General features: G+C 45.1%; 1 protein-coding gene across 5 annotated transcripts in view; it reads right to left on the bottom strand.

Annotated features, from left to right (window-relative positions):
- The window catches only part of EYA2 (EYA transcriptional coactivator and phosphatase 2), a 272,105-nt gene that overhangs the window by 160,862 nt on the left and 87,122 nt on the right, over positions 1-24,121 (bottom strand). For all 5 annotated transcript variants that reach the window (XM_063076219.1, XM_063076213.1, XM_063076199.1 and 2 more), the window contains exons 3-4: positions 17,903-17,948; positions 14,361-14,503 (exon numbers count right to left, since the gene is read on the bottom strand). In XM_063076219.1, coding sequence (XP_062932289.1) covers positions 14,361-14,503; positions 17,903-17,948 — 189 coding nt within the window. The remainder of the gene's footprint in view (positions 1-14,360; positions 14,504-17,902; positions 17,949-24,121) is intronic.

Raw genomic sequence — 24,121 nt, 5'->3', positions numbered from 1 at the left:
AGTGAGTCTGTGCCTGCTTCCCCACACCCGGCATCAAATGCATTACCAAACATTGCTTATCCTTGTCTGTTTTCTAGGTATAAAACAGAATCTTGCTGCTGTTTAAATTTTCATTTTTTTAAAGATCATTTCTAGTTCCGGGGATGGTTTTGTAATTGAGGTCTCCCTCATTCTCACCCAGGCACCCCCACAAAACAAAAGAGTGCTTCGTGGGGTAAAAACGAATGGATTTTGAGTCAGGAGTTCTGGGCTATAGTCCTGGATGATTTGCCTCATTGCTTGGTGACCTGGACAGTTTCTCCTTCAACCCGAGCTTGGAAGTCTCCTTCTTTATGAAATGCAGGTTGTCAGGAAATGAAAGGAAGGGGAAAGAATGAACATATAAGACTGAACAAGGAACTTAAAAACACATCTCTTTCATCCTCATGACAATCCCACAAGATGGGCAATATTATTTCCCCCATTTCAAAGATAAGAAAACCGAGGTTCAGAAGTCAGTCCACTTGATTGGGGTCTTGCAGATAACGCTGATGTCAAGGCTCCTTATCTTGATGGCTCCTGATCATGGGTGTAAAAGGGTTTTATTCTATAGACGGTATAAGACTTCAGTAACAATAATGACAGCAACAAGCAATATTTATATGGCACCTTCTTTTTGCTTAGTCCCCTGGGAGTGGTTAGTGGTGCACTTGGTACAGTCTGTTTCCCTGTGCACCTGGAATAAAATCTATACTCTCTGTGCTACCCTCAAGGCCCTACATGGCTCTGCCCATCCCTCCAAACTCACTGCTTTCCCAGGGCTCTCTTTTTCACTCTGCTCAAGCCATATGCTCAGCCACTCTCATTCATTCTAGTGACTGAATGGAAACCCAAAGTGTGGAATATCAGTGCTCATTCAGCCAGTCCCCTGATGAAGGACTCTAGGTTGACTCCGGTTTTTACCATCACAACCCAAGATGGACTGGCCTTTCCTCCTCCTGCAATGTCAGAGAGCTTGTCTCGAGTGGATATGAGAAATGAAATTGCTGCATCCAAGAGTACATGCATTTTCCATTTTAAATAGACAAACTGCAAGAATATCTTCAGATACAGGGCCTCTGCACATGTTGTTCCCTCTGTCTGGAATGCACACCCCCCTATTCTTATAGCCATAATTTCTCAGCTTAAATGTTGTTTCCCCAGGAAGGTCTTCTATGACCTAAGTCAGCCCTCTCCATGGCACTCAGTTCTGTTCCTTCATGGCACATGTCACAGTTCATTTGTTCCCTCCTTAGGCTGAGAACTCCAGGAGGGTAGGGGCTGGCTCTGTCTTGTCCACTGTGGTGTCCTCACAATGTGGCTCACTGCCCAGGACATTGTAAGTACCCAAGCAATAACTGGGGAATGAATAAATACAAAAGAAAGCAAATAAAAACTTTCAGCTCTCCTTTTGTTTGCTGAAGTGGTTGGATGATAAAATTTTAACCCATAGAAAGGGAGTAGAATATGAATACAGTAAAAGCACTCGAAGGGCTTAGTCTTGTAACTCAGAGCTGCCCAGACTGTGGTCAATGGATCAGCCACGAGTTCATGTTGAGAAAGGACAGATATTGAGAAGTAAACACTGAGAAACTTTTATAGCAACTTGACATTGCTATGACATCTCAGACCATATCTCTAGACTTGTATTTTGTTTGTCTTTTTAAATTTAAATCTAATTTTTCTAGTATTTATTTTATTTTATTTTACTAATGTATCAGTCCATGATGTATTGGAAATTAAAAAGCGAACATCAAAAACTGGTCTTTCATACCAAATGAGAAGCACTGCTCTAAGAGACTGACTTCAAAGGAAATCTACTCAAGGTTTGGACTGGAGACACTGATCTCCTACTCTGCAGGCAACTCTGATGAATAACTTCATGGCAAAGAGAAGGAGGCCTCCAGGAGATGCTCCGGAATGACCTCCAGGTTCCACTGGCTTCAGCGCATGAAAGCAGTGCAGTGAGCATGTACATTTCAGAGAGTATGTCAACAACGGAGACCCACAGGGCATTCATTCATTCGTTCATCTCATAACTATTTACTCAGCACCTAGAACATGCCTGGAGGTGCAGACTCTTGATGATGGAGATACAGCAGTACTTGGAGCTTGCCTTCTAGTGGGAAGAGACTGACAGTAGAAAAATAAGTGAAATACAGAGTATAGTAAAACCACACATAACGCATTCTGGGTAACAGAAGATGTAACACAATTGTTTCCCAGACTCCTGGCATGCTTAGATGGTCAGCACACACTCTTCTGCGCCATCTCATTAACCTCACACTAACACAACTCTCCAAACACGACTGAATTTTCTGGACTCCAGTTGTAGTCTTATGGTGCAATGGAGAAGAATAAAGCAAAGAAGGAGGTAGACAAGTGGTTGAAGGGGAGTTGAGAGTTGGGATTTTAAATAGAATGATCTGGAAAGGTACCCTTGGGGAGGTGAGATTTGAACAAGACCTGAAGGAAATGAGGGAGCAAGACATATGGATACCTGGAGGAAGAGCTGTCCGGTCAGAGGGAACAGTATGTGCAAAGGCCCAGAGGCAGGGTCATACTTCATATGCTGGAAGTATACAGCAAGGAGGCCATGTGGCTGCAGTGGAGTGAAGAGGAGTGAGTGTTGAGGTCAGAGAGGCCACAGAGGTGAGGACAGGGCAGACATACTGCATCAGAGAACTTCTGCTTTGACCCTAAGTGACAGGATCCCTGGAGGCTCTGAGCAGGGGACAGACAGGAGTGGGCTTGTGTTTAAAACATCAACAGCCCCCTCTGTGTATATGGGTGATATTCCTTAGGCAAGTCCCCTCTGCTCTCTGAGCCTGAATCTTCTCATGAATACAATGGGGGGTTTGGACCAAATTAGTGCGTCCCCAACTCCAGGGCTTGTGTACCACCTGCTTGGTTTCCCCGGATCCCGGGACCATCGATACAATGATTCATTTAATGTATTTTAAAAAATCAACTCAATTAAAAAATTATTAGCCTTCCCTAAGCAATAAGGACCGAGAAATTACAGGTTCAATATGCAATATAAAAACAAAAACAAAAAAATATGCAATACACACACATACATAGTGCATAGTAAAATAAATATGTAACTACAAAATTCTTTAAAGTGCCTTGGGGTACGTACATCTAAGACCATCTCATGCAGCCCCAGTACTCCAGAGAGCACAGTGCATGCAGGCAACAGTCACAGATGATCTCTAAGACGCCTCCAGGTCTACCATCCCGTAGTTCTAACTGAATTCTGCTTCTGACAATCTTGCTGGCTTCAATTGCATACTTGTAGGACTTGTAGGCTCTGGTGACTTAATGCAATCAAGCCAGCGGGGAGCAAAGGAGAGCAGAAGGAGAACAACTGCTCCCCACCCCTAGGAACTTATCTGGAAAGAAGGTCCCGCCCTTGCATTTCAGAGGCAGCTTCCAGGCTGTACCCATCCTCTCTCCTGAACAGCACAGGAAGGTGTAAAGGATTCTATGAGATGAACAGCGAGAGTCTACACATGTTTGGAGTACTGACTTCTGGTCCTGAGTTTCCAGTTCCACACTGGAAGCCGAAAGATTAGATTCATTTTCTGTTTGGGCAGACCTCTGCTTCTTTGCTGAAGAAATTCACATATACTTTTGCAGATTGAAACCCATGGCGAAGTATTTTGCAGCTCCTCTAGTCAAGAGGTGGGGTCTCTTTCATACCACTACCTACAATCAAGGTTGGACTTGAGACTTGCCTGGCCTGGTGGAAGAGGCTGAAGAGAGTGTGTGGGCTCTGCAGAGTAGGCGTCAGAGACTCTGGAAACCTGAGCCCCCCATGTTGTGAAGAAGCCTCCGATGAAAGGCCACACGGAGGGAGAGGCCCAGCTGTGCCAGCAGCCCCAGCTGACGTGCCTGATGCACACAAGTGCCCAAGAGAGAACAGGCAAGAGCAGCAGAAGCCCAACCCAGCCAAGCTGCAGAACCATGAGAAATGATAAATCAGTGTCGTTTTAAGCCACTAAGCTTTGGGGTGGCTTGTTACACAGCCACGGACAACAGAAATGCTTTACCGTTATCTGAGAAAGTGAAAGATACATATACCCCTTGACCCAGAAATTCCACTCTTGGGTTTCCACCCCTGAGAAATGCACACAGATGTTGATTGCAGCATCCTATGTAATGGGAGACAAACAAAAACCCCACACTCTAGATGACCGTCTAAAGGAGAAAGGATAAATAAATTATGGTACAGTCAAGTAATAGAATATTATACTGTGGTGAAGATAAGTGAGCCATAGCTATGCTATGATTAGGGATAAATTTTACAGACATAATGTTGGGTGGAAAAAGCAAGTTGCAAAAGAATGCATACTAAAAGATACAATGTATATAAAGTTTTAAAACATGCTTAAAATACTCTGCATCTGGGATCAGCAAACTATGGCCCATAGGTCAAATATGATCTGCTGCCTGTTTTTGTAGATAAAGATTTATTGAAACACAGACACGCCTATTCAGTTGTGTACTGCCTATGACTACTTTCATGCTACAATGGCAGAGCTGAGTAGTGCCATAGAGACTGTATGGTCTGCAAAGACAAAAATATTTACTATCTGCTTCTTTACAGAAAAAGTTTGCCGACCCCTCTTTTACATAAAGAAATGCAGGGGAATGATAAACGTCAAATCAGGGGTGCAGGCATCTCTGAGAAGAAAGGAAGGCCACCTCCCTTTATTTTTTAAAGTTGGATGGTCAGTGCATGGGTGTTTGGGGTATTACTCTTTATGCTTTTATATATATCTTGAATATTGTGTAATACATTGAGAAAAAATACTCAGTATTACTAATGCCCCATCTCTCTTTTGCTCGATTGTTTTATTTCCCTGCAGCTATTTAAACAAAAGCAAATAGTGCTATTTGCCAAGGAGCAATGAAGAAAGTTTCTTGACAAGATTCAGCAAGGTTTGTCCAGACGATGAGCAAACACTGCTTGCTCGGGCACGGGCAAATGTCAAGAGGAACGCATGGCTTTTCATCCCACCTATTATTATTCAGTGACATGGACATTCTGAGTGTGCATGGCAGCCTAGCTTATACTGATACAGCTGGCTTTCATCAAGCATTTCCATTGGGATGGCCCTGGGAGCTAAGCCCTTCATATAGATAAGGACCCATCGGCCAAGTCTGGCCCACTGTCTGTTTGTGTAAATAAAGTTTTATTGGAACACAAGCACACCCATTTGTTTACATATTGTCTGGCTGCTTTCATGCTACAATGCCAGAGTTCAGTAGTTGTGATAGAGACTGTGTGGTCCACAAAGTAGAAAATATTTACTATCTAGCCCTATACAGAAAAAGGTAGCCAACCCTGATGTAGATGATTCTACTTAATCCTCACACGAACCATGACGAGGCCAGATTTAGTACTATATGAATGAGGAAACTGAGGCTCAAGGAGCTGAGATCATTTGCCTAAGGTTTTATGACTGTGACAGGCAGGGGTGAGATGTGAAACCAGGCAGCAGAACTCCAGGACACGTGCTCTTATCACCTATGCTGTATTGTCCGGGAACAGACTCTCTGAAAGTAACCGAGACAGTAAAATAACTTTGAACCAAATTAACTCCCACTCGATGCCATGTTTTGTCTGGGAACAGGGCTAGTTTTATCTTTTATGTGAAAAATAATATGGCTTCATTTTTCTTGGCTGTCAGCCAGGCGGGGTAACTTACGTGTGATTGTATCACAAGTCTAGCACAGGAGGGAAAGAGAGTTAGAAAAGATGCCCACACCTGTTGGCCAAGGTCTGTCATAGGTAATCCCCCAGGATTTACGGAATGCACGCCCAGGCAGCGGAGCTCAGCGGTTGAGGGCTCAGACTCTGGGGCCAGGCTGCCTGGGTTTAATTCTTCCTCTGCCACCAACCAGCTGGGTGACCTTGGCAAGTTATTTAGCCTCTCTGAGCCTCTATTTCTTTATCCCTCAAGGGAGGATAATGATGTGACCTTCCTTATAGGGTTGAGGTGGGGATTAAAGGAATTAGTGGACACAAAGCAATGTGAGTGACAGGAAGTCAACAATGGTAACTATTACTAATGCCTGACCTGATGCTTCAACAGGACCTGTCAATCCTACCCGTAGGATGGCTCTTTTTTTTTTTTTTTTTAACTTTTATTTTGTCGATATACATTGTGGTTGATTATTGTTGCCCCTTACCAAAACCTCCCTCCCTCCTCCCTCTCCTCCCTCCCCCACAACAATGTCCTTTCTGTTTGCTTGTCGTATCAACTTCAAGTAATTGTGGTTGTTATATCTTCTTCCCCCCACCCCGGTTTTTTATTTTTTGTGTGTGTGTGTGTGAATTTATACATTAATTTTTAGCTCCCACCAATAAGTGAGAACATGTGGTATTTCTCTTTCTGTGCCTGACTCGTTTCACTTAATATAATTCTCTCAAGGTCCATCCATGTTGTTGCAAATGGCAGTATTTCATTCGTTTTTATAGCTGAGTAGTATTCCATTGTGTAGATGTACCACATTTTCTGTATCCACTCATCCGATGATGGACATTTGGGCTGGTTCCAACTCTTGGCTATTGTAAAGAGTGCTGCAATGAACATTGGGGAACAGGTATACCTTCGACTTGATGATTTCCATTCCTCTGGGTATATTCCCAACAGTGGGATAGCTGGGTCATATGGTAGATCTATCTGCAATTGTTTGAGGAACCTCCATACCATTTTCCATAGAGGCTGCACCATTTTGCAGTCCCACCAACAATGTATGAGAGTTCCTTTTTCTCCGCAACCTCGCCAGCATTTATCGTTCAGGGTCTTTTGGATTTTAGCCATCCTAACTGGAGTTAGATGGTATCTCAGTGTGGTTTTGATTTGCATTTCCCAGATGCTGAGTGATGTTGAGCATTTTTTCATATGTCTGTTGGCCATTTGTATATCTTCCTTAGAGAAATGCCTACTTAGCTCTTTTGCCCATTTTTTAATTGGGTTGCTTGTTTTCTTCTTGTAAAGTTGTTTGAGTTCCTTATATATTCTGGATATTAATCCTTTGTCAGATGTATATTTTGCAAATATTTTCTCCCACTCTGTTGATTGTCTTTTAACTCCATTAATTGTTTCTTTTGCTGTGCAGAAGCTTTTTAGTTTGATACAATCCCATTTGTTTATTTTTCCTTTGGTTGCCCGTGCTTTTGGGGTCGTATTCAGGAAGTCTGTGTCCAGTCCTATTTCCTGAAGTGTTTCTCCTATGTTTTCTTTAAGAAGTTTTATTGTTTCAGGGTGTATATTTAAATCCTTAATCCATTTTGAGTTGATTTTAGTATATGGTGAGAGGTATGGGTCTAGTTTCATTCTCCTGCATATGGATATCCAGTTATCCCAGCACCATTTGCTGAAGAGGCAGTCCCTTCCCCAGTGAATAGGCTTGGTGCCTTTGTCAAAGATCAGATGGCAGTAAGTGTGTGGGTTGATTTCTGGATTCTCTATTCTATTCCATTGATCAGTGTGTCTGTTTTTATGCCAGTACCATACTGTTTTGGTTATTATAGCTTTGTAGTATAGCTTAAAGTCGGGTAGCGTTATGCCTCCAGCTTTATTTTTTTTTGCTCAGCATTGCTTTGGCTACGCGTGGTCTTTTATTATTCCATATAAATGTCTGGATAGTTTTTTCCATTTCTGAGAAAAATGTCTTTGGAATTTTGATGGGGATTGCATTGAATTTGTATATCACTTTGGGTAGTATGGACATTTTCACTATGTTGATTCTTCCAATCCAAGAGCATGGGATATCTTTCCATCTTCTTGTATCCTCTCTAACTTCTCTCAGCAGTGGTTTGTAGTTCTCATTATAGAGATTTTTCACATCCTTGATTAACTCAATTCCTAAATATTTTATTTTTTTGGTGGCTATTGTAAATTGGCAGGCTTTCTTGATTTCTCGTTCTGCATGTTCACTATTGGAGAAAAGAAATGCTACTGATTTTTGTGTGTTGATTTTGTATACTGCTATTGTGCTGAAATCATTTATCAATTCCAAGAGGTTTTTTGTAGAGGTTTTAGGCTGTTGAATATATAGGATCATGTCATCTACAAACAGGGACAGTTTGACTTCATCTTTTCCAATCTGGATGCCCTTTATTTCCTTCTCTTCTCTGATTGCTCTGGCTAGTACTTCCAACACTATGTTGAATAGGAGTGGTGAGAGTGGGCATCCTTGTCTAGTTCCTGTTCTTAAAGGAAAAGCTTTCAGCTTTTCCCCATTCAGGATGATATTGGCAGTGGGTTTGTCATATATGGCTTTAATTATTTTGAGATACTTTCCCTTTATACCTAACTTATAGAGGGTCTTTGTCATGAATGAGTGTGGAATTTTATCAAATGCTTTTTCAGCATCTATAGAGAGGATCATATGGTTCTTGTGTTTGACTTTATTAATATGGTGTATCACATTTATTGATTTGCATATGTTGAACCAACCTTGCATCCCTGGGATAAATCCCACTTGATTGTGGTGAATAATTTTACGAATATGTTGCTGTATTCTGTTTGCTAGTATTTTAGTGAGGATTTTTGCATCTATATTCATCAAGGATATCGGCCTGTAGTTTTCTGTTTTGGTTATATCTTTACCTGGTTTTGGTATCAGGATGATGTTTGCTTCATAGAATGAGTTTGGAAGATTTGCATTAGTTTCAATCTTTTGGAATAGTTTGTAAAGAATCAGTGTTGGGCCGAGCCTGTGGTGCACTCGGGAGAGTGCGGCGCTGGGAGCACGGCGACGCTCCCGCTGCGGGTTCGGATCCTATATAGGAATGGCCGGTGCACTCACTGGCTGAGTGGCAGTCACAAAAAAGACAAAAAAAAAGAACAAAAAAAGAATTGGTGTCAATTCCTCTTTGAATGTTTGGTAAAATTCTGCTGTGAATCCCTCTGGTCCTGGGCTTTTCTTTGTTGGGAGCCTTCTGATAACAGCTTCAATCTCCTTTATTGTTATTGGTCTGTTCAAATTTTCTACATCTTCATGGTTTAGTTTTGGGAGCTTGTGTGTGTCCAGAAATTTATCCATTTCCTCCAGATTTTCAAATTTGTTGGTGTGTAGTTGTTTATAGTAGTCTCGAATGATTCCTTGTATTTCAGATGAATCAGTTGTAATATCGCCTTTTTCATTTCTAACTTTTGTTATTTGAATCTTCTCTCTTCTTTTTTTTGTTAGCCATGCTAATGGTTTGTCAATTTTATTTATCTTTTCAAAAAACCAACTTTTTGATTCATTGATCTTTTGTATTGTTTTTTGGGTTTCAATTTCATTCAGTTCTGCTCTGATCTTGATTTCTTTCCGTCTGCTAACTTTAGGTTTGGATTGTTCTTGTTTTTCTAGATCTTTAAGGTGAAGTGTTAGGTTGTTCACTTGCCATCTTTCCATTCTTCGGAGGTGAGCATTTAATGCAATAAATTTCCCCCTTAATACTGCTTTTGTAGTATCCCACAGGTTTTGGTATGATGTATAATTATTTTCATTAGTTTCAATGAATTTTTTGATTTCCTGCTTGATTTCTTCTTGGACCCATATGTCATTAAGTAGAATGCTGTTTAATTTCCATGTGTTTGTATATTTTCCAGAGTTTCGTTTGTTATTAATTTCTAGTTTTAATCAATTATGGTCTGAGAAAATACATGGGATAATTCCAATTTTTTGAATTTATTGAGACTTGATTTGTGACCTAATATGTGATCTATCCTGGAGAATGATCCATGTGCTGCTGAGAAGAATGAATATTCTGAGGTTGTTGCATGGAATGTTCTGTAGATATCTGCCAAGTCCAATTGGTCAAGAGTATTGTTTAGATCTTGTGTTTCTCTGCTAATTCTTTGCCTAGATGATCTGTCTAATATTGACAGTGGGGTGTTCAGGTCCCCTGCTATTATGGTATTAGTGTCTATTTCCTTCTTTAGGTCTAATAGAGTTTGTTTTATAAATCTGGCTGCTCCAACATTGGGTGCGTACATATTTATGATTGTTATGTCTTCTTGATGGATCAGTCCTTTTATCATTAAGTAGTGTCCCTCATTGTCTCTTTTTATGGTTTTTAGTTTAAAGTCTATTTTGTCAGATATAAGAATAGCTACTCCAGCTAGTTTTTCTTTCTGTCTGCGTGGTAAATCTTTTTCCATCCTTTCACTCTTAGTCTATGTGAATCTTTATGGGTGAGGTGGGTCTCTTGTAGGCAGCATATAGTTGGGTCCTCCTTTTTAATCCAATCTGCCAGTCTGTGTCTTTTGATTGGGGAATGTAAGCCTTTTACATTAAGAGTTGTTATTGAAAGGTGTTGATTTATTCCTAGCATTTTATTAGTTGTTTGATTGTCTTAGGTGTCTTTTGTTCCTTGCTTTCTGATTTACTGTTTGTTTTCTGTGTTTGTTGGTTCCTTAGGTTGTAGATAGCGTTTTTGTTTGTTTGTTTTCTCTTCATGAATGCCATTTTTATTATACTAGTGGGTTTTGATTTTTGTTGGGTTTTTATGGCTTTTCAGGAACCAAACCCAGTACTCCCTTGAGGATTTCTTGTAAGGGTGGTCGTGTGGTGGTGAACTCCCGCAGTTTTTGTTTGTCTGAGAAATATACTATTTGCCCTTCATTTCGGAGGGATAGCCTTTCAGGGTAGAGTATTCTTGGCTGGCAATCTTTGCCTTTTAGTATTTTGACTATATCATCCCATTCCTTTCTAGCTTTTAGGGTTTGTGATGAAAAGTCTGATGTTAGCCTGATTGGGGCTCCCTTATAGGTGATTTGATGCTTCTCTCTTGCAGCTCTTAAGATTCTCTCTTTGTCTCTGAGTTTTGCCAATTTGACTATGACATGTCTTGGAGAAGGTCTTTTTGGGTTGAATACATTTGGAGATCGTTGAGCTTCCTGGATCTGAAGATCTGTGATTTTTCCTATACCTGGGAAGTTTTCTGCCACTATTTTGTTGAATAAGTTTTCAATGCAATCTCCTTTTTCCTCCCCTTCTGGAATACCCATGACTTGGATATTTGAGCGCTTAAGGTTGTCTGATATCTCTCTCAGATTTTCTTCAATGTCTTTGATTCTTTTTTCTTTTTTTTGGTCTGCTTGGGTTATTTCAAACAGCCCATCTTCAAGTTCAGAGATTCTCTCTTCAACTTCGACAAGCCTGCTGGTTAAACTCTCCGTTGTGTTTTTTATTTCGCTCAATAACTTCTTCAGTTCAGCAAGTTCTGCTACATTTTTTTTCAGGACATTGATTTCTTTGTACATTTCCTCTTTCAGGTCCTGTATACTTTTCCTTGTTTCATCATGATGTCTAGCTGAGTTTTCTTATATCTTATTCAGTTTCCTTAGAATTATCACTCGAAATTCCTTGTCAGTCATTTCAAAGGCTTCTTGTTCTATAGGATCTAGAGTTTGAGATTTAACTTAAGTTTGAGATTAACTTTTGGTGGTGTACTTTCTTGTTTTTGTATTTCTGGTATATATATTTTTATGTTTATTCATTGTGGCAGGAGGTTTCACAGTCCACCGGTTTGAGACTATTGACTAACTAAGATGTTGCTGTGGTTGCCAATTTGGTATGGCTCCCTCCGTGACTGCTCAGTTGGCCTCTAGTGCCTTGTGTATGTGGTTGCCTTGGGTCTTGGGCCTCTCCGGGGAGCCACCTCTCTGGTCAGCTTGGACTCTGCTGGGCTGCTGGATCACGGGGCGGTACCGCAGGGTGTGTGGTCTCTGCTGAGCTTGCACTTCCCGTGCAGGACTTCTCCCTGTTCTGTGCGCTCTGGCCTGGGCTGTTGGATCACGCAGTGGCGACCCCACAGGGTGTGTGGTTTCTGTCGAGTCTCCTCCTTCCTAGCCGGACGTCTCCCCGCTCTGTGAGCACTGGGCTGGGCTGGGATGTGTCTTCTGTAACCCTTGTCTATCAGCTGGGCCTTCAAGATCCCGCTTGGCGCCACCTCACCCAGGAAGTCTACCAGGTTTCTGCTAGGCACAGACAACTGGTTGCTCTGGGTGCCTTTGTAGCACTGTGTAGATCTTTCTCGGGACTTATCACCTTCCTTCTGGTATCGCGGTTATTTGTGTACTTGTCTTATCTCCCACACCAGAGCGTGAGCTCCTCCGGGGAGGAGCCCGCAGCACACGGTTCAACTTTGAATCCCCCGTAGGATGGCTCTTGACTCTGTCTACTTCTGTCCACTGCCACCGCCTTGCCTGAGGCCTCAACTCTTCCCCGCTCCAGGTGGGCTTTCCTGCTTCTCCTCTCTCCAGTCCAACTTCCCCACAGCAACCAAAGTGATCTTTAAAAAACCTCAATGGTATCATATCACCCTCCAATTGCTTTCCGTCTCACTTGGAATAAAACCCCAAATCTCTCCTGGACTCGAAGGCCCTGCCTGCCTTGCCCACCTCATCTTCCACCAAGCTCCAGCCACTGGTCTTCTTGGACTTGCCAATTCCTTCCTGTTCCCAAGGCCAGCCCCTGCCTGCACGTGGTCATCTCCCACTTCTTAGCTGAATGAGTTCCTTCCTTAAAAGGCCTTCCCTGGTCCTGGAACCTAAAGCGTCTTCCTTGTTCTCTTCTCTCTTAGGAGCTCTGCTCTTCCTTTATTCCATGCATCATAATTTGAAATAATACATAAAAATTAAAAAATTTGTTTAAACACCAACATCAAGGGTTTGGATCCCTGTACTAGCCAGCCACCAAAAACAAACAAACAAACAAACAAACAAAAAAACCCATTGTTTACTGTTTTCCCCTCTAGGCTGGAGTTTGTAAACACAAGTGTTTTCAGGGAAGAGGCAGATAATTCAAGGGATTAATGTGGGTGGGGACTGTGGCAAACTTGAGACTAACTAACAGCCAAGAAACTGAAACGACACCATTTAGTTGGGAAGATGAGATGGGTGTATTAATTTTATAGTTGAGAAAACTGAGGCGGGAAAAGTCAGGGGCAGCTGAGTCTGGAAGACAGGTCTCCCGTCTACCAATCCCACCCTCTTCCCACTGGATGCCATGAATTTGGGTGGACTGTCAAGCCACCTGCTGTGGACGTCTGCGGTTTCTGCCCGTCCGCTCTCTCCTTCTTTGTGAACCACATCTTCCTCACATTCAGATCAGTTGTTTCGAGTGAGGCTGACCTGATCTCTGGTTCCATGGGTGGACATGTGGCCAAATATGGCCATCCAGAGCATTCCATCTTCTCTGCCCCAGTGTCTGGGTCAGGGATAAGCATTGAAGTCCAGTCAGAGAAATTCCTGGGACTCTCTGTGGGAAGTCCTGGACAGGAGAGGCGCTTTTGGGGGGCACTGCAGCCTGGAATTGCTAGGACTGTCTTTGCCACCACAATGGGAAAGCCTGCCTCAGACTGAAGCCCACACAAAGGGAAGCAGAACTGACTCTTGAAATTGCTGCTTAAGGACCTGGACCCAATTCTGCCTGAAGCCAGTGCCCTAAGATTTTCCAGCTATGGTGACAATAAACTCCCTTGATTCATTAAGCTGATTAACATTAGGTTTTTATTACTTGCTAGCGAAAGAGCTTTGGCTAATATATCCATTAAGAAGGGAGGGAATACTATGAATAAAGGCCACAGGCAGGGGCAGGTGCATGGTGGACAGTGAGCACGGTTTACTGGGCCTTCAGTTCTCAGCAGTAAGGTGCTCACAGTCAAGGTCAGGAGGTCTGTTGTTTTTGCCTCCCCAGCATCCCTCTCTCCTGCTTCTGATACTATCCTCCCTCCAAATACAACGCATATGCTTCAGCCTCTTTGTCTCCCTTATCCCCTCCTCCTTGCCTTGTTCTAAGCATTGTCACATGACCCAATGAGGGCCAATATGGGATTCTGTTGAACCTAGTGGGAGAGATGTGCTCTCCTTCCACTGGGAGTGCTGAACCAAAAGGGTGCAAACCCAGAGTAGATAGCCACCATCTTGCTACCACATGGGGAGAACGTATGTGGGAGTAAAGCCAACTCAGAGAAAAGCATCTGAAGATGGAGTGGGACATAATCCTCAGGATGTCATTTGAGCACCTGGATCCAGCCATACCTGATGTCAGTGGTATCCCCAGATCTACCAGTATGTAAACCATTCAATTCCCATTTTCCCTAAACCAGCTTGGATTAGGTTTCTGATTCTTACAATCAAAAGAGCCCTTGATATAGTCTATAGATTTTGAACCCTATTTAAAGTGTCCCTCCTTCTCCTCTAACTCCAATCCAAAATTAAACTGGCTGCACTTATCATTCTGCATTTAACCGAGGCAATAGGACAGAATAAAGACTATGACATTGGAGATCCCAGTGTGAAAGTAAGGGCTTATCTGGTACTCACTGTAAGAAGGGATTCCATAGGCTTGTGCTGGAGGTGGATAAGCTGTGTAGGGGGCAGTCTGCTGGATCCCCGCACTGTACTGTGTCTGGCCGTAGGCTGCCATGGCTGTGGAAGGCTGGCTGGGCAGGACTCGTGGGCAAGGCCTGCATGGAAGGAGAGAAGATTAATCCCCAAGCCCAGCCCAGCATCCTATCCCCCCATCTTTGTATCAACACCACAATTTTTCTTGGGTATTTAACCTTTTTAGGACAGAGACAACTTACATGTTCATCAAATCCCATTTCATTTTCCTCTTCCTGGAAACCAGAAAAGTTACATCTCCTGTCTTCTTTGCAGTCAGATTCAATGTGTAACTGGGTTCAACCCAATAGAATGTGGGAAAAGATGCTGTAAGTCAGGTGTGGCCAATAAAAACGTCCCCTGCAACCCTGCTGCCCTCTCTCTCCTTTTGGCAGCAACTGTGGAGGGCACAGGTTAAGACCGTAGAACCATAATATATCAACGCCCTGGATCCCTGAGTCAGCTCGTGGAGGAGAGCTGCCCTGGAGAGTTTCACATGATCCACATGAGACTTTATGTGAGTAAGAAACAAACATTTGTTGCACGAAGCCACTGAGTTTTCAGGGTTTATTGATTACTGCAGCATAGCCTATCCCACCCTGACTGTCCATCCTAATTTAGACACCTTCCTGATTAACTGCAGCTTTAACAGGGCTGTCAGTCAGGATGCTCTGCTCTTAGCTAAGGGGTGGGCACATGATGCATGATCATCCAATCAGACTCTGCCCTGGAGATTTAAATTTTGGGATGAATAAATCATTCCAACAGCCACACTCTGAAAAGACTGTCTTTTAGTCCCTTCCTATTGCTTGAATCCCCAAAGCTGTTCTATTCTTGGTCTTCCTCAAGGCCTGATTATTCCATTTTCATTTACATTGTGAGCTACTCCAGATCTTCCAAAACAAGGTCCATTTAGACTTAACATCAGCTGGAATCAGTTTTTGTTGCTTGCAACCAAAGACCACAAATGGATCCTATATTCCATGATGAATAGCAGGTTCCATAAAGGGCTAGGATTTAAAGGGCCATTTACCTAAGGCATCTGAAATACAACTGCTCCCAATCATTGTGTTCTTACTATGGGCTGGGATTGTGTCACATAGGCCTGGTATGCTCATTATATCTCATTAGATGCTCTTACCAACTCAATGGAGTTGGTAAGGGGGTGGGGAAGGGCTCTTAAAAATGCCATTTTAGAGATGAGAAAATCAACGCTCAGAGAAAGAGCTTAAGTCACATCTAGAAAGTGGTAAATGTAGAACTTAAACTTGGGGGTCTGACTCCAGAGCCCGTGCTCGTAACCACAAAGCTTTGCTGCTTCTGACAGGGCTGGGATTCATCTAGCCCTACAGGCAGCAATAGACGAAGTCAAGTTGAGTCATTCTAACACAAAGGAGGCAAAATGGTGGCCCAGGAAGAACACATCCCATTCATGGATCCGAAGATATTCTTTGGCCAGTGCAAAATCATCCCCCCTTCTCTTCCCAGGCAGGTGCTTCAGCAAGCCTGGGTCTGCACTCCTGTGTGGCGCTATGAGCTGGATTTGAGGATCAGCCACCTTGATTGACTGAGTATCACACTGTCTGCAACAGTCCCTACTAAGTCCACTTAGTGATAAAAATAGCGAACAATTCTCATGCTATTATGTGCCAGGCACTGTCCTAATTACTTTATGTGGATTGGCTCATTTAAACTTCACAACTGTGATAACCCTTGAAGGTAGTTACTTTTTCTATCCCCATTTTACAGATGAGTAAACTGAGTAAGAGAGAGACCAGCTAACATGCCAAAAGCACACAGCAGACACAGAAGTGGGACCCTGGCTCCAGAGTCCACACCCTTAACTCCTCCAACTATGCTGCTCCCCCCCCCCAGATGCCACAGGTGGGACAACCTGACATCACGTTATGTAACAACTCTAACTGGCGTATGTGTACCAGTACATGTTGATGAGATTCCCAAATCTGTACGTTTTGGTTACATTACATCGCTTTAGTTAAAATCTGTTTGGTTCCAGAGTTCCTCTTACGTGTGAAGCCTCATGGCAGGTGTAACAGACACAACAGTTATGGAATTATACACAGACGTCCTCATGTCCCTCTTTTTTTTTGACTACAACTGTGATAAAGGGTTATCTGGGGGAACTTGTTCCAAAGTGCACAAGAAACTCATTGGAGCTGGAGATGCCAGAATCAATCCAGGAAGGTGTTTCATCAGTCCATGTTCTAGCTCTGTGGGGCACCTAGGAAGCAGACAGGTGGGTCGGGACTGCCTGCTGAGCAGAGAACCTTATTTGAAATGGTTCCTGACTCACACCCGAGATGATCAACTCTTGCTTCCCATCAAAATCAATTTCAATTTCAGTGACTCGGCTTAAATGGAGCTAAAGATAAAACCCAGAGAAAGGTTGGTGGAACTCTCTAACCCTGAGGCCTCAACAGTAAGGTAAATTTAACAGTCTTTAGTTGCTACCAACTACCCCCCAAATCTTCTGCTAGAGTGAAAGGCAGGCTAAGAAAATGTCTTCCTTACAAACGACTTCTCCAGCGTTAGTAAGGAAGGAAGATTTCCAGATGCTGAGGGGCTCACCGTCCCAGCCTGGCAGGGAGAGGAGGGGCACGTTGGCCACCTGGCCAGGCAAACCCAGGGCTTTGCATACAATGGTGGACACAGACTGGCAGCTCCATGAGGGCAGCTCCCCAAGGCCCCAGCTGAGCCCAGTCTACCACTGAGCTGCCCCTGCCCTAGCCCGAGCCTGTGGTACAGCATTTATGCTACCGGGTTGGGACCTCTGATGTGCGGGTCTGTCTCCCCCCAGACTGGAAGCTCTCTGAGAACAGGAACTGTGTCTCATTCATCTCTGAGTCTCCAGGGCTCAGTGTGGGATTTGGTACCGAGGAGAGATGCATGAATGTTGTAGAAAGAAAGGACGAAAGGAGGGAAGAGGGAGAAAAAGAGAGGGGTAGTAGGGAGAGAGGGCTGGAGATGCGGACGGAGGGAGAGGGAGAGATGGACAAAGAGGAAGAGAGGGAGACATGGCGAGAATGAAGAGAGAGAAAGGAAGGGAGAGGAAAGGAGGGGGAAGAGAGCACGACAGGGAAGAAGGAAGGGAGGGAGGCACTGAGGGAGAGTCTATGCAGAGGGAAGGCAGGAAGGAAAGAATGGGAAAAAAATGAAGAGAAGAAGGAAGAAAACGCCAGCTAACACTCTCAGAGCCCTCGGTTCCAGGCCCCATTCTAAGAGATTTTTACATGTCCTCACTCATTTCGCGGGGCAGGCAGCATGACTGTCCCCCTTTCCCAGGTGGGGAGATCGAGGCCCAGGGACGTGGGATCACTTGCTCAAGGTCGCTCAGCCAGGAAGTGCTGGTGCTGCGACTCCTGTGCAGGGGGTCTGGCTCTGGAGCCCTTTCTCCTAACCTCCGCCCTCCGAGACGGACAAAAGGGAGAGGTCGTGCGGAGGGGACGGGCAAGGGTACTCACCTTGCAAAGAGCCGGGACACACGCGAGGGAACTGATCTGCTGATGCCTGCAGGGAAAAGGAAACATGGCAAGGGTTTTAGCCATCAGGGGGACATTCTGCCTAAGATGCGCTTCAGACACTGGCTCACACAGGAGGAGACTTCAGGAGTGCTGCTGGGACCTTCTCCACTGCAAAAGCTTATCTGAGGCGCAACACTTTAGCGCTCTCCTCCTCTGGGGTTCAGAACCCTTTCTGGGTGCATTTTGTCTCCAGGTACTCAATAAAGGACAACATATAAAGACTCTATAGCATCTTGAAGCATTAGATAGAATCCATCCCGCCACCCATTGTACAGATGGAGAAATGAGGCCGAAGAGACAGAAAGAACGTACTTGAGGCAAGTCTCATGACCAGACAGCAGCACAACTGGGACCCAAACCAAGCTAGTGTCATCTCCACTCCTGGATAGAGACCCACTCTCTTCCCTGCCTCCAAAGCAATCCTGAGGACCCTAGAATGGTGGACACCACTGGCTCTGATTACACGACATCCATTTCCCTTCCTGCTGTTCCTCCTCTCCCTCCACACTTCCAGTCCATGGGGTTCAGGTAGGGCTGGTTCCAGCCCTTTAAGGGAAGGCACATCTCGGATCATCTTCTAGGCACCTAGGGTGGTGGAGCAGGGCGATGTGGAGGCCTGAGCTCCTGGTGCAAGTGCCTTATACCACATCACTGGACACACGACATCCAACCATGGGCGTGACACAATACGCAGGCAGGGAAAGGTGATAGGATTAAGCTGGGAGAGATGTTTGCCAGAGGGTAATTTTACAAATGGGCAGTTCACTGGGGATAGTTTTTGTGCTCCATCATCTTTAAAAACACAACTCAATGTCCTCCCTGTGGAGTCCTGGACAAATTCCAGATAATCTGTGTACTGAAGGGGACAATGTGCACCAGCCTGCCAGTTCACACTCCCTGTTATGTAGGGAGGTGGCTGGGGTGTCCTTGTGCCCTAAGGCCCCAGAGCTCTGAGCCTGTCTCAGCCCCTGAGCTGGAGGCTCAGTCGACCAACTTGTACTCCCGATGCTACCACTTCCCAGCTATGAGACTCTGGGCAGGTTGTCTGGATCTCTGGGCCTCAGGGTTCCCCTGTACAACGGGGATAAAAACTTTTATCTCACAAGGGTGTGTGAGGATTAAATGAGACGATGATGATGGTGATCACCATTATTCACCTGGTGCTTGCTATGTGCCAAGCTCTCTTCCGAATACTTTCCTGGATTACTTATTTTAATCCTCATAATCACTCTCTGGGAAGGGTTCTGTTCACATCCCCCCATGAAGAGCTGGGGGCATAGACAGTTTAAGTAACTCAGCCAGGGCCACAAGGATTGTGAGGGGTGGATCTGTGATCTGAAACCAGGTGGTCTGGCTCTGGAGTTTATCTTCTCAACCACGACACTACAGCCGACCATGACAGTCGTCATCATAACAGCAACTAGCATTCACTTAGAATTCAGTGCCAGGCCCCACGTTAACCGCTTCTGTACGTGACCTCGTTTAGTGCTCGCAGCAACGCCGCCAGGCAGGCAATGCTGTCACCCTCAGTGTACAGATGAACAGATGGAGCTCCAGAGGTCCGGTGCCTTGCTCAAGCCACACAGCCCGTGAGCAAGGGAACCAGGACTGGAACCCAAGGGCTATTTGAGTCCAGAGTTGATGCCCTTAATAACCTCCCTGGCTTAGTCACATTCTGCCCGAGTCCCAAACTCCTGGGCTGGGGGTCCTGAAGTCCCTTTAGAGAGTTACTACTAGAATTAAAAAACAGAATAGACAATATCAGTGTGTATTGCCCATCGTAAGAAGGAACTGTGTGAAACTTTTGTCCAAGGTATAGATGTGTGTGTATGTGTGTGTGTGTGCATGTGCACTGGATGGCAAAGTAAAAACATATTTATCATGTATCACATTAAAAAAAAAATGGTCAGAATAGCAGGGGTCTAATGCCGAGGAAAGCCCTGGCACACAGAAGGCGCTCACTCAGTGCTAATTTCCCTCCTCTGGGTTTGCTCCCCTGGGCAGGGCCTCCTGCAGGGCCCCTACTCAGCCTCCCCCAGGACTAGAGAATGAACTGTCTCATTTGGAAAAAGCCCATGACTTGAGTGCATTTAGTAATACATAAACTACTGAATTAAACATTTTAAATATTTTCTTTAATAAATATGCAAATATTCATAAAACTCAAAATCTATGGAAACAATATTCCTATGGGCTCCAATGAACTTGGCATTCCACGAATGTGAAGCAAGCATCATTTTTCCCAACCTCTGTGGCACGATTCGCGTGTCTGCCTCACCCCGGCTTTTCCTCGCCTCCACCCTGTTCCTCTGAATCTTGAGCAACCTGCCTTCCCCACAAGGGCAGGTCTCCCTCTCCTGCTGTGACATTCTCCCTTTCCACCCCAGCAACCCCAGGAAGTCAGTGCAAGGGAGAAGTAGGCATTCATAAGTGCAAAGAGACTGCTTTTGCAGACTGTGTGATTTTTGAAAAACACAGGCTTTTACCTGTTTTCTACTGGTATCACATGCAACCTTTCCATCCCAGGACACTTGGGGGAATTGAGAGACTGAAAAATGAGTGTATTACATAAATGGAATGATCTCCTTTCTCTCTTCCTTTCTCCCTTCCTTCCTTCCTCCCACTTTCCCTTTCTATTTCCTTTCTCACTTGGTAAGGATGGTGTAGGCTTCATCGATTATCCTGATGTACAAGATAAGGCAGGGCCTCTAAGCTCCTTCCCTCCTTCAGGGGCCGGGCATGCAACCATGTCAAGGATGCACATTCTCAGTGCTTTGGCACAGAGGTGGGACAGAGACTCCCAGGAGCAGAGAACTGTTCTTCCTCCTGCTGTTGCTCATGGTCCCTGCAGTCAGAGTAGATAAGCATTATCACTGTACTAGGAAGTGGGCTTGACAAAGAGGTTGTGTGGACAACACCAACTCCAGTGTGACAGGTGGAGCGGTGGGCATCACTGTCATAGTCCTGGGAGACAACCTGGTCCTCAGTGTGGTCCAGATGCCTTTCAATGACCCTCCAGGTGCCTGCTTCACCTTTTTCTTGATGCCACTGAGCTCTTTCCAGATGGCAGGGGGGATCCGGGACAGACACTCTCAGGGTGGAGACCTGGGAGGCCAAGCCAGTGAGTTTCCCATTCAGCTCAGGAATGACCTTGCCATAGTCTTGGCAGTGCCACTGGATGCAGGGATGACACTCTGGACAGTGCTCTGGCCATCGCACCACAGCTTGCCGAAGTTGAGAGGGAGTGGACGATGGTCCTGAGTCCCTCCATGGTGCCACAGTTGTCACACACCCTGCTGGGGGGGACAAGCAGATGGCATGCTGGCAATCTAGAGGGAGTGGCCATACTTCTTGTGGGCCCTCAGCACAAGGGGCAGGCAGCATGAAATAAATTAATTTAAAAAGATGACTTCAGGGCCAACCCCGTGGCTCATTTGGGAGAGTGCGGCACTGGGAGCGCAGTGGCGCTGGGAGTGCCGCAGCCGCCGTGGGTTCGAATCCTATATAGGGATGGCCGGTGTGCTCACTGGCTGAGCGCGGTGCGGGCGACACCACACCAAGGGTTGCCATCCCCTTACCGGTCACAAAAAAAAAAAAAAAAAAAAAAAAGATGACTTCAACCACTTCCTCTTTTTGTAAAGAGGAGATTAGCAGTTTCCTTAACACAAAGGGGTGACCCTTTGGCGCCACCCTCCAGGTGAGCCACAAGCACCACGTTCAGAAGCAGCTGAACCCTTTGATACCTGGGGGGATCTGCTGCCTGGCAGATGGAGATGGACTTCCCATGGATCGCATCTTCCTGTTCTCAGCCTTGTTGGCGCCATTGAACTTGCCGTGATGGACTCACACTGGAACACGTAGGCCACAAGGTTGAGGTCAATGGAGGAGGCACTGATGACAAGTTGGAGCCACTTTGCCAGTGATGAACATAGCTCTTGTCACCTGGCACCCACCATGGCCAAATCTATTTACTCCAAGCTTCACCATGTGTCTCAGGGGATGTGGCTGGCTCAGGAAATGGGACAACCAGCTCTCAGGTGGGGAGGGCAGAGAGACTCCTCTATGTGCTTCTGTATGTAAAATGCTAAGCCTCCTCTTCCTCCCCAGCTTCCCAGGGGTGAGGGGAGAAGGATTAGCTAAGCAGATGGCCGCAGTCCCTGGGATGAGCTCATTCATTCATTCATTCATTACCTACCGTGTGCCACGCGTGTACTTGGAACTGGGTTACACTACTGAGCAAAAGCAGTCAGAGTCCCTGCCCTGTCCCACCCCTCTAGCAGGGGAGATGGATGGCAAAAAGAATACTTACTTATAATTATAACAAGGTATGAAGGGAGAAAGTGGATAGTATAGACCATGCACCTGGACTAAATGTGCATAGGATTCACCTGGGGATCTTGCTAAACGGCAAACTGTAGGTCGAGGAAGCTCCCAGGTGATGCTGATGCTGGGCTTGTACTACACAAACCACACTTTGAACAGTGAGAGTTTATAATACAGAACTGCAAATTACTAAAAATTATCCCAATTCCGGGTTCATAAAAGTTGATCTGCATTCCAGAGGTCACAAGCTCTAATACGCAGGGGGGCCAAGAAGGTAATATAAATGAGTAAAGTATAGGATCCAGTTTTAATACGAGGAAACTGAAGCTGGGGCCTGCGTATGTGAGTGCACACTTTGTGACTGTGTGAGGTAAATTACCTGAAGACACACAGAGTTTGTTCATACATTCATGCATCCAATGAATGTTCATCATGCACTTGCTGTGGGCCAAATCTATAACCCAAATCTCATTATTTAACTTAATTTTCTTTCCAAAGAAAGCAGGTGGCCTTAAGGGGCCTGATCCAAATTCATATCCTGGCTCTGCTGCAATATAGCTGTGACCTCGTGCCCATCACTTCCTCCCTCTGAGCCTTGGTTTCCCCATCTGCAAAATGGAGCGGAATCTCCTACCTGCCGATGAGGCAGGTACCTATCCAAAGGTAACTGCTCAGCACAGAGGAGCTACTATTAGCTTTCCACTCTCCCGGGGCCCTTGCTTAAGCCACTTACATCCATGAGCCCAATGTGAATGTTCACACTATTCTCACCTCTCACTGGGAGGATTAAGAAGCTAAAGATTCTGAAAGCAACAACTGCTGTTCTGTCACCTAATTGGACCCCAGAGGCTGGCTTCTAACTGATCCCCAGTGAGATGAGACAATTTCTAGTGCCAGCAAGATGTCTTGAGGCAAGTCTTTGCCACAAAAAGTGCATGTGTATAAACTGTTTCAGCTCATCTCCCTTGTGTGGCTGATTTAAATCTCTCCCATACCAGGGACAGTGACAGATGGAAGAGCAGCGTAGCAGGAGTCCAGAAGCATGTGTCCCAACTTCAACTCTCTCTGAGTGGCTGTGTGGCCATGAACAAGTCATTTGTCCCTCGTGGGGGTGTTGCTGAGGACAGAAAGGAATGAGGCAGCATATCCCAGAGTGCAATGGTGTTAGGGGGTCCCTAAACACATGCTCTCCTGTTACAATCATCACAAATTCATTTCAGTGCATATTAGACTCATAACAACACTCCCAATGTCATCACTTCTAATTTTTGGAAGTGGCTGAAGTCATCTTTTTAAATGAATTTATTTCAAGAGAGTTGTTTTAAAGAAAAAATAGTAAGCAAGTGGCAGCATAGGGGGTCCGAATATACGGTGGAAAGTGGCTGGAGCATGTGGGACATTGGTGAGATGCTGCCATAGGCAGAAGTTCTTTACCTGTGGAGGGCATGATGGAATTCATAATAGTGCCCTGTTTTGTAAAGAGGAGATTAGCAGTTTCTTTAACACTACAGCAATACCCACAAAGCGTGATTTCTGTTCCACACAGGTGGAGGTTGTTCTGGGCTAAAGCCTCAGAGATGTGGAAGCTGAGCTCCCCAGGCCAGCACCTGGGCAAAGCTCCGGGCAGCTCCACCTGGCTCGGATGAAATGAATCAAAATCCGCCAGCCCCGGGCTGGAACCAGTGAGACTGAAACTGAAAATTAGGCCTTGTCACGCCCAGGGCACAGGAGGTGCAAGAAGCCTGAGAGTAGCTGACAGCCTGGCTTGTTTCGTGGGGCGGTGGTTTTGCCTCTCCTCAGAAACACTTAATGGGATTATAGCACTGGCTTTTGAAA

Source organism: Cynocephalus volans, chromosome 1 (genome assembly GCF_027409185.1).
Source record: "Cynocephalus volans isolate mCynVol1 chromosome 1, mCynVol1.pri, whole genome shotgun sequence".
In the NCBI taxonomy this organism is placed as follows: domain Eukaryota; kingdom Metazoa; phylum Chordata; class Mammalia; order Dermoptera; family Cynocephalidae; genus Cynocephalus; species Cynocephalus volans.
The sequence above is the reverse complement of the archived record's forward strand: the minus strand, read 5'-3'. Positions and strand labels throughout refer to the sequence as shown.